The sequence below is a fragment of the Orbicella faveolata genome, unplaced genomic scaffold, assembly GCF_042242905.1.
Source record: "Orbicella faveolata isolate gen_17 unplaced genomic scaffold, um_ofav_v1 contig_34, whole genome shotgun sequence".
Taxonomy (NCBI): domain Eukaryota; kingdom Metazoa; phylum Cnidaria; class Anthozoa; order Scleractinia; family Merulinidae; genus Orbicella; species Orbicella faveolata.
This window is the reverse complement of record NW_028301563.1, coordinates 26,502,419-26,520,000: the sequence shown is the minus strand read 5'-3', so window position 1 is coordinate 26,520,000 and position 17,582 is coordinate 26,502,419. Positions and strand designations below refer to the sequence as shown.

Here is a 17,582-nt window from a genome sequence, read left to right as displayed (position 1 = left end):
CATTTATAGCTTTCATTAAGTGAGCTGATTAATGACTGAATATCTTGTATGTTTAGTTTGCTTATTTTTCTGAACGGGTGTTGCTGTAGTTGCCAATTGACCTGTTATATCATATTCGGATGTGTGTGCCCAGCACCACGACCCACGACCCACCATCCTTAGAGCCCCCGCCCCTGTCAAAAGAAAACAAAAAAAGAAACGCCGCATGTCCTATAATTACTCCCACTTAATCCTCTTAACAGCAGTTTTCTCTACAATCTAATCCCACACTAATATTTCTACATGTCCACTCTCTCCTCACGCCACTTGACATTGCCATAGTAACCGGGTTTGGAAATGTAAGTCAAGGCAAATTGTGAATTTCTGGCAGTGGTTTGCTTTGTTTTTTCCAATTTTTTAAGAGCGACGTACGTCGCAGATTTGTAGTGCCCACTTATAGTTAAAGCATCATTTTCGAATACTTTTTTGTCAATTCACTTTATATCTTTGGCTTTCTGAGGAAATAATAAGATGCAATATGGCGCTTCCAAGATGGCGGACTTAATGACGCCATGTGAGGTAATATGACGTCATGACCAACGTAAAATATCTTTAGAGAAGGCTAAAGGCCATCTATTGAACGCAAAAAACCTAATGTTTCATACCAATCGACAAGCATTTATAACGGATCCGGTTAAAATCAGTACAGCCATCTTTTCGTGTGTTAATCATCTTAACTGGGTGCAATTGGACAGAATAGTCTTAAACCTTGGAAAAACGTTTACCTCGATCCATGTTGTTATGCCGTTATGAACTGGTGCTAAGTTTCCACTCGCTGTTGTGCTGTGATTGGCTGATATGAGAACTGATGGTGTTACGTTATAACTTCGTATAAAGTGGACAAACTGTAGAAAGGAACAAAGAACTAAACATTTAAACTCGCTATAAATTGTAAAACGTCCTTAAATAGATTTTCGTTCCTCTCGATGGACATTCCTTAACGAGGTTTTATTTTGACCAAAAGGAGCGTGGTTTTAACGTTTTTGTCACTCAGGTATGTTTTCTATCTTAGAGCGTAGTCGTCTTCTTACCTCACAGTAAGCGTTGTTATTTTCATCTGTTGGTGGATTTGTATTCGGAAAGTTGACAGAGCCATGTTCAGTGAAGAGTGGTTTGTGCAGTTTGGAAAACGCCAACCAGTTCTGAAGATATCAAATTTGACAAATCATGACTAAAGTATTTTGGTCAATACGTAATTAAAGTAATAAACACTAATCCTAACAAGTTGTGAACATGACTTTTTCGCTGTTTTCCACTACTTTCTTGGGACTACAGATACGATAAGATTCCAGAAAAGAACTTCTCACCAAGGTGAACAATATCAGGAAATACATATACTTACATACCCTAGGATGTGCAAATCTTCGTTTCGTTTCTTTTTCACTAGGAAACCTTTTGGACGGTCGAGAAAGGAAAAAGGGCTAAGCCTTTCCTAACCAATTTTGTATTACATGAAGTCATTAACCTCAATGGGTTCTAGGAATGGAATGTTCGATCGCTTACCACATTGATATCTTGATGTTTTCCATCAAAGTTTTGCAATTCTCGAAGACAGACTTTAAATGAGTCCTTGGTTACGTCCTCTGTCCAGATCAGCGCGGCATCATACTCCTTACTAGTCCTTAAATGTTTTGATGTTACAAGCACTAGTGGCGCCTTCTTAAACTTGTCCTACATTTATTTAGAAAATAGAGAAATTAATAATAAAATCTCTGGTGAGTGTGATTGATCAAAGCGACTTTTAAAAAATACATTGTAATATAAGTTGGAAATTTGAGCTCACTCGACTTTACCTTGTTAATTGTCCGAAAGAAAACCGGTTAACTAGTTTCATACGGACAATGATATTTTAAATTTTCAAAAGGTATTTAACGAACAACAAAACTGAAACCAAACGAGAAATTAGCTTACAATGAGTTGCTTTCCTACACAAAATAACTTGAGCAGACTTCTAGAAGATGGTGCTTCAACCTACATGTACGTAACAAGAGTTTCCTACAGTTGGGCTGTGCAGACCTACCTTTGGAAAATTCACATCCGCGCAATTTGTTCCAGACCACCATTTCTGGATCTTGATTATTCCCGTCAGTCCTTCTCGTGGTGCTCCTTGGTAAGCAATCCAATCTAAAGTCGCAAATGGGTTGAAGTTGTACCCAATTCTCCCAGATTGCATGGCGCAGACAGTGAAATTGTGAACATTGACATTCTCCGTCCATGATGTAATTGCATGGTGAACTGTCACGGTGTCATTCAAGTTCATGTGATTCAGAGTTATTTGAACATGAATTGGCTTATCCGGATAAAACCTGTATGGTGGGAATACCACTGTCTTGCAACTTGAATCAGACCATTTGGGAACACGAAGAAGTTCTTCACGGCCATGCACGATGGGAAAACCTGTTAATTCATTAAGAAATAGAATATTACCCAAAACTTGTAAAGAAAGCCCGCCACAATCCTATCATATGTAGTGGAAACTTTGGCTGAACGGAGCGTCGCAGCTAACTGCAATTATCAATATTTATGTGATATTTTTGTGTGACTGTGTAACCCTTGACTTGTGGATCGTTTAAGGAGAGGTCTTGGTTGCTGAAAGGACAGAGTTTGGTGAAATGTGCTTGCGAAGTAGGGCAGCCCAGCAGTCGTCACTTTTCGTTACATTAATCACTCAGACAACATTCGTCACAAATCCACTACAATATTTTAAGAATTGCACGTGAAAGAGTCCATACCCAATCACTAGCCGTGCTCATTTTGAGGTAAAAGATTCAGAAGTCAAGCAGTTTCCAGTTTCTGCTAACCAGTTTGAAAGGCCTATCCAGTGGGTTTACTTTGACAAGAAACAGATAAGGTTTCACAGTCTAACAACTGTTGCTAAGGGGTCCTTCACTTACCCTCACAGCTCCCTGGGTGATAAACAGTATTGTTGTCCAGTCCTCTGCAGTAGCTCAACTCGTACAGACATTTGTTGTCGTATGTTGTTCCGTTACTGGTACACACTGGATCTTGATAGGAAGGGCAGTTTTCGTAACACACACAGCGAGCTTCAATTGCACTGAACGTTTTACAAACTCCAAATGATGGACAATACACGTTAAGGCACGGATTGAGATCTGAAAATGCATTAGACATTTAAATCTGATAAACAAATCTGTATCCTTTTGCATGCTCCAGAAGGCTCGTTATTCCCACTTCCATATATACCAACCTCCAATCACAACATAGCTGACTGACAGAGGGTCGTGTTTACTTCCTGATCCTGTCAGATCTTGGACGCAAATTCTCATGGATGTCAGCCCAACTTCCTATAGACAAATAAAAACATAGCATTAAAGTTACAGGTGACATCGAAGATTGACAATATGCAATTTCCTCTCCATTTACAACAGTAAATCATCGTTTACTCGTGCTGTCGTTCGTTACCTTAGGATTTCACTCATTCGGTACTATCTAAGTTAGACGTAAAAGGAAGTATTTTACCTCTACCCAGGCTGCAATAATGTTGTTTTCTGGTGGAACAAGGCTGTTCACCTGTCGGTCGTAGTAATGACGAACAGACACAAGGACGGCTGGAGACGCATAAAACGTGGTGTTATACTGAACTTCCTGATAACACAGAAAAATAAATCTTCAGGCAAAGTTTAACTAACTACCCAATGAACAAACGAGTATACAGCATTTGTATTTTCCAGTTCACAGAAAAACTTACAAAAAGGCTACTAATTAATATCAACTCTTTTCACATTTAGCTTACGATATTTTTTTATCATCCTTCTAGTCCCACTAGAAGAGTATAAAGAGACCCTAAAATCCGAGTTCTGGTCTTTTCATTTCTCCCTCAAGTAACCTAATATTTTTGATAAGTTTCCAATACTCTTACTTGACAAAAGCCGTAGTTGTCCTCAGCTCTCGGAGCCTTTTTGTTTAGAAAAATAGCATCTCCTGACAGGGTAAAATTAAACTTCGAACCATTGTCAATGAATGCAAACCAGTCCTGAAAAGAAGAAAAGTGAAGTGCTGTTATTAAGCGAAGAACACAATTTACCAGATAATAGCAAATTTCCAAGTCTATTTCTGAAGTTTCACGACGTGACTAACACATAATATGTTGCCATCGAATCATGTCAAATATTATCTAAAGGAAAACCATTAACTGTATCATGTACCCTATCCTATTAATTTTTCTCTTCTTTGTCATTTTAAAAATCTTTTAAAGTATATCATTAGGGGAAGAGGAGGAATTCGACCATGTAGTCCTAGTTGTGGAAGATTTCAAAAAAGCCCTGTCTTGATAGGGTTAACATTATTTAGCTAAAAAGAGGAGCTTGAAGTGCTTGCCGTCATGTCAATCTATTCACGTTACTCTGTGGCGTAGTGTATCGTTTCTTTGGTATCGAAGGGGTCTTACCAAAAAGTTTGGGTGTACCTTAATTTAAGCCTAAATTATGTTTCAGTGCGAGTTTGGATTTTATGATAATCTTCTTCCAAATTTCTCTTCTTCTTCCTTTTTTCCTCATGTTTTGAACCATTTTCGGAGCTTCTTCGCTTTTAAAGAAACAATAAAAATAATACAGCAACAACAACATTAAACTCAAAGATGGCGGCCTAAGATGCCGGATATTTTGAAATAGGCGACGTTGGCGTAGGGTAAAGCCTTCGAATGCCTTACACACCATATAAGGTTGATTATAGCGAAGAGGGTGTTACTTACCACAAAAATGTCTTGATGTTTACCGTCAAATGGTAAGAATTCCCGGATGCAAACCTCGAAGCTTCCAGAATTCACGTTCTCCAACCAAACGTACATGGCGTCGTTAGACTTTGTATCACGAGTGTACTTTGCTGAGACAAACACTGAAGGTCTTCCACCAAAGCTCTGAAATGTTTGTATAAAAGTTGGTAGTATAAAATCAGACACCCTGGTCTTACAACTTATAACGGGGCCACAACTGGTCAATAATAATTGACGCTCCGGGTTGTACCGAACTTGAGAGTACACCCTAACTCACTCGGCTTATCGCAAATCGATGATTTATTCCTTTACGCTCTTGTCGTTGTACAACTCTTTTCGAAACTCGAATTCTTTCAATTATTTCTATTAAAAGCTCACCGAATATAGTTTTCAATCTGTCAACTAGGCCATTCACTTTCGCTCACAAAACGCCTTACAATTTCCGGTCCAGTTGCCCCCAAATTGTTCTTCATTATTTTTTTATTCTCTATCTCCTCTATTTAAAGCGCTAAGTCTAGTCAAGTTCAAATTCAGGATCAGCAACCAGCCTGATTTTCCCTCTCACATAGTCAGCTCCCCTTCTCTTTGGAACACTCCTGATGGGATCTTGGCTTGCACTCTCGATCACCTCGGCCGGTTACTTGCTGTAACTTTCTATTTCGAGGGGACTCACACGCTGAAGTGGACGTTCAATCCTGTTTCCGCTGTGTAGCAAAAAAGCAAGGTGTTCTTGCGTTCTTTAGAAGTCTGTGCCTGTAGCTTGGGATCTTCCTCTTCATTGGTCTCAGTATCTGCTACCACGTGAGCATCCCCCCCCCCCCCCATCACTCTCGACGTATGTTAGGGGCTGGTTTTTGAGATTCTTATCACTGATTGTTGAGATTTATCTTATCACTGGTCTATCCTTCAGGTAAACTGGGCAGAATCTCTAAATTCTTCCAGTGCATTTGAGGAGATTCGTCTTCTTTTCTTTCACTGAATCCCACCCGGGTCTTTCCATGTCATTTGGTATTCCTCTTTTTACTCTTTGCACAAAAATGCCGTTTAACTTCCACAAGTTCTTCGGTACCCAATGGGCCCGACGTTTCCTTTATCTTTTTTGACTTGACCAGGATCTTGGTTTGGAATCTGCAAGAGAAGCACGTCCCAGCTCATCAGTCTCTTGGACTGCAATAGTCCCTTTAACTTGTTCCTTGGTCTCCCTTGTGAAAGTCGCAATATTGTTCAGTTATGTACTTTCTCTTGAGATCTTGGCGTGCATTAAGCGCTTGGCTGGGGTGACCAGTCTTCCTTCGTTAGTAACACCGTGGTCTCTCATACCACTCATTCTCCACCAATTTTTCGGGATGTACCTCTACTTTTCAGATCAGCGAGGTTTTGTCAGTTAGCGCAATACCTCAGTTGAATTGTGAATTCCTCTGTTACTGGAGCCATTTTTGGCACTCCGTTTTCAACGAACACCTTCAAGAGCTTTCCGGATTTAAGATTCAACATAAGGCTACAAAGCTGTCCATCCACGCTGTGACGCTTTCCACTGGCCATCGCCTCAGAGCGTTGTTGAATTTTTTGGGCACGTTTGCCGCCATTTGACCACTGATCAACTCTTATCTTGCTATAGTAATGCCTCGCTAGAAGATCCTTCATATACGATGTCAAGAGGTCCTTGACCACACCTGAACTGTATTCTACGACTACTATGGAGGCAGCGCAGCAGGCCAGATTGCTTCATCGGCGAATGTGCGGTAGTGTACTGTTTCGACCTTTGTCATGACCATTATAATGCTCCTGGGTATAGTCGCACGCTTCAACTATATTGTTAACTTGGATCATTCTTTTCTTAGGGATCCGGAATCTCCGCGTTCCAACCTCTCTTCTCGTCACACGCCTTTCTGTATATCTGCTATCCCTCCACAGTAGTCGGCGATAATATGCTAAGATCCCGTATATTCTGCCTAAGTGGCTCAAAATAGTTTGCTTGGTTACCAATTCTTCTTTAGCCAATCGTCGTATGGTAAGTTCTGACATGTTCTGTTGTTTATCCCAGCTAATTAAGTACAGGTATCCTGCTTGCATTGATCATCCTGACACCCTCTGGCACTGGAAGATTAAAATCTCATTTGTGTACTGGAAACCACTCTTCCTTTAATATCTGGGTGGCTTCTGATTTAAACCTATCCATTTCTTGTATTCTCTGACCAGTCTTTATTAGGTTATCCTCATAGGTGTTGAGTCGCAGCGTTTGAACTGTTTCCCTGACCTCTTCTGGCTGTTGAATGTAGTGATAATGTAAGGTGGCTTGTAGAATGAATGGGCTTTCCTCTGCTCCAAAAGCTATCAGTGTGAACGGCAAGAGTTTTTCTTGTTCATCTTCCTTGAGATCGAATAGGCCGCCGAATGCATCACTGTCTTCTTCTTTTATCCCAGCTTGTAGAAACCTCGGATGTAAAGGTTTTTCTCTGTAAAAGCAGTCATTGAAAGTGTAGTGAGGTCTGGCTCTTGCATCGAACACTATATTAACTTTTGCAGAAGCTGTATCTTCTCTGATCAGTGGCTTGCGTGGCATAGAGAGCAAACGGTCATCTGTAGGACGATCGGCAGCGTTCTCAATGACTCCTCTTTTTTCCTGGATGGCTACAATCTTCCCATACTCTTCTTTAGCTTCTTGTTTTGCCCTAACCGCTTACCCACTCGTTGTGGGCTCTCGCCGTTTTGGATCTCGTTGGTCTCCGGTAATCTCCGTCCTGGAATCCAGGGAACGTTGACTTCCTACCTTCCATCTGCTTTTGTAGAAATGTTCTCAACAAACTCGGTGTGTACGTCCAGCTGCAAACTCTCTCCCAATCTTCTACTGCTAACACGTCCAAACTGTACAACCGATCGTAATCAATCGTTTTGCTGGTCATCAGGCATCTGCGTCATGGTCACCACCGAGAATGACCCTAACAAAGGTCGTCCCATCAACTATCGGCTCCTCAAGCTTCTGTTTAAAAACATCTTCCGTCTTGATTCGACAGTAGGTACTACCTCCAAGGATCGCATAGGTTGTCTAGCTACCTCCCCATTTTTCTTACAGAATCGCTTGTCCCTTGTGTGTTCGCAGTTCCATTTCAGGGTGCTTAGGTCTGGTCTCCGGATGGTCGTGGAGTCTGCCGTTTTTGCTCCAGTAAATTCCCGCCTGTCCATTCCTCGAATCTATGGTTAGTTCATAAATAGGAAGGGATTATTTTTGTGACTGTGACTTACTCAAAGTTACTATTTGCAGGGTTTCATTGCATACTGGGCTCAACATAAGCCTTTTGATTGCCTTCAGTGAGATGAAGTTCCTTCCAGATCCTATGTCAAGGTGAGCCTATAGCGATGTTCTATTTATCTTAACGGGGATTATAGTTGGGAGTGTCTTCTCGCGCGCCGGCGTGTATCCGGTGAGTAGAGGCTAGGATCACCATTTCTTTCACAACTGCTTGTGTGATGTCTCCCTTTGCATTTGAAACAGCCACGACTTCGACAACTACTGCCATTGTGTCCCACCTTTTTGCAATTGTAGCGCGGTCGATTATCCGCTAGAAACTTCCTTCTGGTCTCCAATGTCTTGTACGGTTCACAACGGTCTCCCTAGTACCTTTGTTTGCAGTAGAGATAAGTTTAGTTTGATCTCTGTGCGATGTGTGATTTCCTTCTCCGGTGTATCAGCGTCTCTTCTTCCTCTGACTAAGCTAGATACTATCCTGGGTTATGACTTGATTCACAGATTGTAATTTGAATTTAAGTAAACGATATATCATAAGTATAACGCGAATGTTATAGCTTGTGACTGAACTTTTAGTAAAGTTGAAGCTTAATTGTTATTATTCAATAACAACAAACTAAAGAAAACAGATTTAGATCAAAGATCCTCTTGACGTTCGATTAAAAATAAACAGTGATGGTCCATGCCAAAAAGCATCAAATTCGCCATGGGGCGAACTCAAACTTGACAAACATAATATGAAACAAAACAACTTAACAGTGAGGTTATCGACCTCATCACACAATCTTCAATCAAATACTTTCCCTGAATGAAGATAGGTTTAGTTCGTGTGCGTCGCCATTCTGGTTGACAAAACACGGGAAACGTAGTGAGGTATTGAACGGTGTTTATTTGTTGATAATTTTAGATCTATCGTTATGAGTTACATTTTTATTTCATTTTGCTTCACAGCGGTAATAATTGGGAAGATATTCAAAGAAAAAGCCACGATCTGACTGACCTTGATGTAGAGAATATTCGTGGACTGATGTCTTAATCCTATTCGTTATCAGACGTTCAATCTAGAAAACACTTCACAGCATGTGTAATAACTGACCTATATCAGACATTGACGACATTGCTGAAAGATGAACATGACGAGTAGCAAACACAACTGACCTCGAGTAAAGACCTCTGAATCCAACTGAGAAGAAACTTGCCCGAACTTCTTGCTCTCTCATAATGCAAACTTCGGTCTTTTTGGCAAATTTTTGTAGACCTTAATTAATTGTGGCCAAAGTGAGATGTAAAAAAAAAATTGTCCAGCCTAGTCTGCAGACAATATAGACATGATGATGGATAAATTTAAGAGGTTTGTCAACGGAATCAATTTTGAAGGTATCTACAAAAACTGTGAGTGATAAGTGTTGTAATAATCAAAATATCCTCATTTTGATGGCTCTTGTAGTGATAATCACTGAAAACACACTTCACATGCATCAATAATAATAATAAAAACCATTTAAGGATCTAATGTTAGACTTGTATGTCAGACAGCGTCATGTTAAACACATGTTATCGTTCAAGTTTCCAAGCTATTTGTCAACCAGCTGTACAAAGATGTCTCTGGTGATTTTTTTTTTTTTTTCAATTGTTTTTTGTTCTTATTGGTTTGAAAGATAAAAGTGACTTAGCATAATAGACAACCGCAAAGTGTTAGCTTGCTAACAAAATCAGCTTGGAATTTTCATCTTTGTTGATTCGAAGATATTTATTTTTCATTTACAAAAGCTGTTGATAATTTGGTATTTTCCATTGTTAAGAAAATTATAACTTCACACTGTTTGAGGTAAAATATATGGATTAGAATGAAGTTAACAAGCAAAAATGTTAACAGCCAATTGGGGAGTGCTAACATCCGCGAATTCGAAGCTTAGGGTACGGTGATTGTATGTACGATCTCACCTGTGAGAAAGATATTTTCTCGCATCTGGTTTGTGTTGTCCAATATCCATTGAAACTAACACTTCCATGTGTAATATCGGGTCGACCTTGAAAGGCCAGCCAGTTGATAATTCCACTATCATTTGATGGAATTCCCGACTCGCGGACACACACCTCGAACCCACTTGTAGTGACAGAATGAACCCACAAAGCTGAAGGCGAGTGAACATTTAAAAACTGCTCGCCATGACTCAATGTAACGTGAACGTGAACCTGGAAGTTAATTTAAAGGTAACATAAAATCAAATAAACATATAATGTAAAAACAATTGGTAATGACGTTACTTGTGATTTGTAAACGGTCACTGACAGATACTGAACTGCTAGTGAGATTTTCAATCGCCATCAGAAAGGAAATCCTTACTTTCAAAATTCGAAAAATAAAATAATTAAAGATAAAAAAAAAAAAAAGGAAGGGATTGTATTCACCCTTAAACCCCTTCACTGTATACTGAAGATATAAACCGCACTTGCAATATCGTTAAGGAAGCAATTTGCCAATGCAGAGCCAGTTCTTTGTCTCTGGGGTCAGGTCTCGCGTCGAATACCTTGGAGGTTTAAATCACGTGGGATGACCTTGGGCTCGTACCTTTCCTGAGCCACTGAAAGCAACAGGAAATGCAATGTTTGTACAAGATTTTAATCTGCAGCCTTGAGGAAGAGAACATCCACTGTTGCAACTCCAGTCTGGTGAAGTCTGTGACATGTTGAGCTTTCCAGTTTGTATACAGTTTCCTACAAAGTAGAAATGAAATGAGGATAACTAGAAACTTGGGGACGGGACAAAATGCAACAGTTATCCTAACGAGCTCGGTGTTCCCAACAAGGCTTAAGCTGCTTTTCTGACCTTGAGTGCAATAATATTTTCCTTTAGAGAACACCCTGAGAGAAAGCGCGTACTAAGAGGTCTACTTCTAGAACTCAAAACATAACTAGCTCGAGGTATTTACGTAGTGATGGTGAGAGCAAAGAGAATTTGCAATTTAATATCGAGCACACGACAGATTTTTCTTTCTTTTCCTCGCAGTGTTTCCTAAAGAAAACTGGGACTGCCATTATTTAAATAATGTATAACAAACGCGGTGGTCAGTTTTGACACTATGCCGAGTGTTTGCTTTTCTTTCTTGTGTTTAAAGAAAATAAACTTGAAGCTGGCGTGGAGTTGTCACAACATTGCTTTTGTTCCCGATCTTAATCACGTCTTGTTTTCTATCGACCAAAATAGCAACGTTGAAACAAGACAATTTGAACGCACCAACAGGAAATTGGCTGTATATGAACCAAAGTACGTAAGATTTTTCAACCAGGAATTGATGATTTCCTTTGCCATTGTAGAGCAATTTTCGTTAAATTCAGAAATGGAATGAGGAAAGCATTTCAAAGGTAAATGCCTACTAGGCTATAAAGGGGGGGGGGGGGGGGGGGGGCGTGTGCTTAGTGAATTCACTTTGTTGCAAGATGAAAAGGTATTCAGCTCTTGAAGTGCTCTTATTATTTTATTTTTCCATTATATAGTTTTGGGGAATTTTTAGCACAAACATGCTGCGAGATGCTCTAAAAAGTTTTTAAGCAGTGTCGAATTTGTTTTTGAATGCATTTTTGAACACAGTAGAACCGCGGTAGTCACGTGATATAAATGAATGATACCAATATCTACCAGAACGCCAATTGTGACTCGGCAAAATTTTTGATCACCAATGCGTGTTGCAAATTAAGTCACTTCGTTTCTGTCTGCTTGAGGTATGATCAACTATGGTAATTTCCAAAAAGGGACGTACTATAATTGCCTAAAATAATGAGATCCAATGACATAAAGTTCTACCTTGCTTTGCAATGAGTGTATTTTTAATCCAAAATCATAAAATACGTCAAGAAATATAGAAAACCTAAGAAAAAAGTGAAACCCAAAGGACGTCTTCATTGAATGATGACAGCGGAATCATTTTCCCTGATGCTTTTCATGTGAGATGTGGCGGAACATGCGAAACATTTATTGAAATAGTTATTGATCTCTTGATATGATTTTGAAACGACAAGCTATTACTATAGGATGCTAGGATAGAAAAGAATAGAATTTGTGTGTTTTCTTTTTCGGAAAGAACCCAACATTGTAAGAGACATCGAAAAAACGGTACGAATGTTAGGTCTTTAGACTGGGCTAACTCAAAAATAATTGAGAAATGCCTACCCTGTAACGAACTCAAGCAAACTTTTAGTCTCTATTTTAGGCAGTCTACGGAAGTATCATGTTAAACGGGCCTATTCTTGATAATATTTAGACGAGGACTTTGGAAATTCCGAGCATCTATACATTTATGCAATAATGAAAGCAATGGAAATATTAACAATATATATTTATACAAACTTTTTGTCATTCAAAATTTCCGAACCACTAGCACATACAATGGTTATTACAGGCTTACCTTTCACTGGAAGAAAGAGATTTCCAACTTGGAACATCAAAACCAGCAAAGCTGGCATCGAAGGCACAACATTTATCTTGTCCATCTTTTCTACTGTATCATTGCCTTGAATACGGGCAGTTCCCAAGGACAGTCAGGCTCTTGCACTAGTACAACTGAATTCTGATTGGCTTAAGTTAGGGTCAGCACGTCAGCAACCGTATCGTGTTTACCAAAGGCAATAGAACGTGATGCATGTGATGTTTTTAAAGAGACACACGTTCGAACTTGTTACAGAACAGAGTCGTAAGTGATATGAGTTTTCTGCTAAGGTGGTCGCAAGCTCTAAAAGCTGAAAATACCCACTTATTTTGGAAAGGAGATTTATTTAGTTTTCTACCGTGAGTGCTGTGACAAAGAGAGACAAACTCGTTTATTGCTGCAGTAAGAGCGAAGGCCCGCTGTAGTAAGCATAGTGATCAGGACAGTAAAATAAATATCTGAGCTTTTGTGTGACCACCAACCATTAGCACGGCGATATTTTCCAGTCGGTAAGTAATAAAACAAACAAACTGGTAACGATGAGCTTCGTGTATTTTTTGTCAATATTTCGCTTGTCCCCAGAGTTAAAAATAGTGACCACGCGAGTAATATAAATATCTGAGTTTTTATGTGACCACCAATAATTATAATCCATCAAACATTTTCGCTCCAGCGCGATTGGTCTAAACACGTCACGTGACCGAATATTTCCCAGCTAAAACTGGGAATACATCTCAATTTACAAAACTGCGCGCGTTGCAAAAAAGATTTGAAGAATAACAAACTCAATAGCCTCCATTTTGGGCGAAAATATGCCCGGATATTTGTCCTTGGACACTATCTGGTCCTCGAAGCTCACAGCTTTCCTTGCCGGAGCTCTCGGAAAACTGTTCGCTTCTCGGAACAGATAATGTCCGCAGACAAAACAACATCCTAACATATTTTCGCGCCAAATGGAGGCTATTGTTTATTTAACGCGACAACCTTCGTGTATGCTATATCAATACCGTAAATCCTCGAATTAGCGCCCCCCCCCCCCGCCCCCTCGAATAAGCGCCCCCTACGAATAAGCGCCCCTCCTATCGGCTGAAATTTAAAATAAGCGCCCCACCTCGAAAAAACGCCCCCCTCCCCTCCCCCCATGTTGTGGACGAGTAAGGAGACAACAAAGGATGTATAGTTTTCGTCATGTAGTATTAGATTTGTACATTGTTTCAGTTTGTGAACACGTTTAGTGAACACGTTGAACACGTTAAGTATTAACGGTGCCGCGATTTAAACTTTAGGAACAGCTTTTCAGGCCAATAAATAGCTTATGTTGGTGTCTACGCACAGATGGTGTACTAAAAAAATGATCATGTCAGGCTACGATTTGGGAAAAAATTAAATAAGCACTCCCCCTCGAATAAGCGCCCTCCCCCCCCCCCCCCCCATCTTCTTCTAATTTGAAATAAGCTCCCCGGACGCTAATTCGAAGATTTACGGTATTTTATTTTCTCCCCATATCATCAGGCGCATAAGGTGCATAAGCATTTAGGCGCATAAGGTGATTTCTCCTCATATACCTGTATGTAAAAAAAACGTGAGAGGTTACTTTTATGGGGAACTGATAAGGCTCTTATGAGGAATTATCTTTCTTTCATTTTGGCCTGTATTTCTTGAAATAGATGCCGATACAGTCTAAGGAAAAGCATGTTTAACCTGTTTTTACAAAATGCAAGCCATCATTACATTTGAGACTAAAAACATGTAGCTTAAACAATGTTATTGATTCCGTTTTCGTAGCTTATGTTTATGGCATGTTTTACTGTTAATCCCAAACAAAGTAGGCAGGCTTAATTTTGTTCAATGTACGCGTTGGAAGAAAATCATGTCCGTTCTTAAGCGTGGGCCTCGAAGCTAGCCACGGATCGTCTCCAAGAAATCTAATTACTTCCACAGTATCGCGAGTTACAAACAGTAATCTTCCTTAACCTCTATACCTAAAAGGGGCAACGATTTCAGACATTTATCTCAACTTCTCTTTTACAGCAACTACCGAAGGCTCCCTTCCAACCATCAATCCTTCCATCCATTCTAGTAAGTCTGTATTACATCTGTGACTAAAGCTTTCTGGGATGATTTTGAATTGTTTTGGTTCTTTGGTACTCAAAAGAAAGTTAATCTTACTCATCAAGACGATATAGTTGGTGTGCTATCAAGATCGTGCCCCTTATTTAACTATCTTCTTCTTATTGCAAAACTTTATTTATGGGATTGTAGGGTGGTGTAAACAGCTAGATTATACTTTCTATTAATATGTACAAGTATTTGTTCAAGCCCTTATTTTGTTGTCTAAATTCTTAAATAAACATATAGAAATCTGGTGCCGATCGTTCGAAGGCTGGATAACGCTATCCATCGGATAAATCACTATCCAGTAGATAATTGTTAACAAAACAAACCACGCAATCCGCTGAATAGTGATTTATCCGCTGGATAGCGATTTATCCGCTGGATAGCGTTATCCACCCTTCAAACAACCCTGGCCTGGAGGAGATTATCTGTTATGTTCATAAAAGGTACGGCGGGTGAAAACGGTCTACGTTAACATGGTTGGCTGCAGTCCTTGGCCTGTAGCCGTTTGTGACGGCAATTAATCGCTGAGACCATTTTTTCCCTTTTTTTAATTATTTATTTTGTTTGTTTGTTTGTTTGTTTGTTTGTTTGCTTTTTGTTCAGAAATTATCCCTTGTTCAGTTATAAACTCACTGCTTTCTATGCATTCTAGGTCATACGATTCCTAACCCCATGGTAAAACTAGTACCCTAGTTTTCTTAGACTGTTTTCAAATTTCGTGCCACATTTATCCCCTTGAATTTGACGGTAGGCGTGCACCACGTGTTTAGAGGGCATTGTAAGAAGTTCGTCTACGTAATCGTAAGAGTGGGTCAAATTAAAGAAATAGGAAGCGTAGGTAAGAGAATCTTCTATACGGGGAATGAGGAAGGAGAGGGAGTTATAACGGGGATGTTTTTCTTTAATTATGATCGTTTGGTCTTGTATAGCAAACAAGTAGCTCCGTAACTGATTTACGTTGTTTTACATAGGTATCTTATCGATAGTTAAGGACGTTACCTACTTTTGTTAGTACACACAGGTTCTTTGCATCACGCAAATCAGGGTTTACACGTGACGCGCGCGCTGACATTCACATTGCCATAATCACCTACGCTACCGATACGCAAAAGAAAACAAAATTTTCCTGCTGTGACCAAATCAAGTTTAACGAGGCCATACTAATACCAGGAACACCAGAATAACGACATATCGCTAACCACTAACTGTTAACGGCTTCCGGCTTAAAAACTAGCTGTTATCAATAGAAAATTACACTTAACTCCAACTGTTAACATGTTCCTGCAGATGGCGTAGCGCGCGCGCAAAACAAATACGTTAGACACAAATGTCTGACTTACTGAGGAGATGTCAGGATAAAATGTAACTGGCACCGCAAAGTTTTCAGAAGAGATGAAAACGGCCCATTTCACTTTTGAAAACAACTGGTTACCCCTACATTTCATATTATAAAATGAAAGTGGCAGGCCTATTCAACACGCGACTAATTTCTGGTTGCGAGGAAAAGCTATTTAACATGTATTTTGCTAAACTAGAGGGGAGCTGTTAAAGATGCTGAAAGTGCTGTTACGACGCTTTTGTTTTTATAAACATGCCAGACGTGGCTTTTATGTTACTATTTACCATGCAACTAATTTAAGGATCTTTAAAAATGTGTTTGCCCTTTTGTCTGTAAAGGCGAGTGAGGAAATCAGCGAAGAAAAATATTTTCAATGTCATTAAAGATGTGTCTATGATTCAACGTGGTGTAAGATAGCATAGGTGGATTCCACTTGTTTATCTCACGATGGAGTCACTTTGAGATGTCGATCGCGACGTTTCGAGTGCCATACTGCTAGTCTTCATCAGGCTATTAGGTCGATTGTTGTGTGTCGCTATTTGTAACACCTTGGTTCGCTGCTATCGGTGCATTTCGATCCTCATTACTATTCCCACTTTGTGACGCTGTTCCTTCATAGGTCCACATTGTAACTGACCGGCTGTTGTGCTTTTTGATTGAAGGTATCCATGCTTCAGGAATTTCGATTCCACTATCTCTATTGATGTTATTTGGATTAAGTCCTATATTTATAGCTCCCTTGACTTGTCGTGTGTACCAGTGAGGGTCACGATCAATAAACTTTGAATTTGTCCCAAATGGGTAAATGCCCTTTCTCCCTAGTGTGCACTGAAATTGCGGGAGTTTGTGTTCGAGCAAGCCGTATATCTCTGTCATGTTGTTTTATCTTCGCTCGCATAGCTCTCCTTGCTTCTCTGATCTACACTTTGCCGCATACGCAAGGAGTCTTATAAACAACACCGTCTTGTTTTGCTGATTCAAGGGTGTCTTTAGGTTATACTAAGTAGGACCTAAGGGTTGTATCAGATTTCAAGAGTGCGTACGCTTTGTTGTTGTATGCAGTGGTGAAGAATCTCTGATACACCTTTGATACAGGGTAAAACTGCAGTTGGTCTTGTTGTTTTCGTGAGCTTCTGTACAAACGAGGAAGGTTACCCATTAGAAACAAGTATTGATGACAAGTGTTTCTGTTCTTCAGGAGCTTCATCAAGAGATGTTTAGGACGATTATAAAGGAACTTCAGAATACCACGCTTCACTTACTGAGGATGGTGTGAATCGTAGCCTAGGTATTGATTCCATCTTGAGACAAACGAGTGAAATTCACCTGTACTAATAATTTTTCCTTCGTTTTCAGAAAAATGCTGGCCTCAGCAGTTTTGTTCCAGATTCAAGGCTAATTATCTCAGGAAGATGCGTGGCTACGCCCACTTTTCTTTGTGGATTTCAATAGCCCTAGCTAAGATCTCCTTTTTCTGTATGGTCTTAATCTGGCGAAAAGACTTGTGTATTTAGTAGGCACCATCGATATGTTTTCCGTGACAATTTTAGTGCCAGAGGCGGAGCGGCCTAACACGTAGTGCGGTTGACTCCGGATCAAGTATTAAGTACAACAATGGACAAACGTCCTTGCGACATTGATGGCATGACTTGAGTTGAACGACACATTTAAGACACTAGT

At 39.9% G+C, this 17,582-nt stretch overlaps 2 protein-coding genes across 2 annotated transcripts in view; both read right to left on the bottom strand.

Annotated features, from left to right (window-relative positions):
- Positions 1–12,545, bottom strand: part of LOC110055437 (uncharacterized) — a 22,670-nt gene extending 10,125 nt beyond the window's left edge. Inside the window, exons 1-12 of the mRNA XM_089271858.1 lie at positions 12,425–12,545; positions 10,591–10,736; positions 9,963–10,214; positions 4,751–4,915; positions 3,920–4,033; positions 3,520–3,645; positions 3,248–3,344; positions 2,934–3,152; positions 2,060–2,436; positions 1,543–1,710; positions 1,071–1,181; positions 765–884 (exon numbers count right to left, since the gene is read on the bottom strand). Coding sequence (XP_089127984.1) covers positions 765–884; positions 1,071–1,181; positions 1,543–1,710; positions 2,060–2,436; positions 2,934–3,152; positions 3,248–3,344; positions 3,520–3,645; positions 3,920–4,033; positions 4,751–4,915; positions 9,963–10,214; positions 10,591–10,736; positions 12,425–12,509 — 1,980 coding nt within the window. The 5' untranslated portion in view covers positions 12,510–12,545. The remainder of the gene's footprint in view (positions 1–764; positions 885–1,070; positions 1,182–1,542; positions 1,711–2,059; positions 2,437–2,933; positions 3,153–3,247; positions 3,345–3,519; positions 3,646–3,919; positions 4,034–4,750; positions 4,916–9,962; positions 10,215–10,590; positions 10,737–12,424) is intronic.
- Positions 5,595–9,287, bottom strand: LOC149105497 (uncharacterized). Its single transcript, XM_089271873.1, has one exon. The coding sequence runs from the start codon at positions 7,332–7,334 to the stop codon at positions 6,885–6,887; it is 450 nt and encodes a 149-aa protein (XP_089127999.1). The 5' UTR covers positions 7,335–9,287; the 3' UTR covers positions 5,595–6,884.
- Positions 12,546–17,582: the final 5,037 nt, after the last annotated feature.

Coding starts and splice junctions, on each gene's coding strand:
- LOC149105497 (XM_089271873.1), bottom strand. CDS start 7,334: ATGCCACGCAAGCCACTGATCAGAGAAGATACAGCTTCTGCAAAAGTT.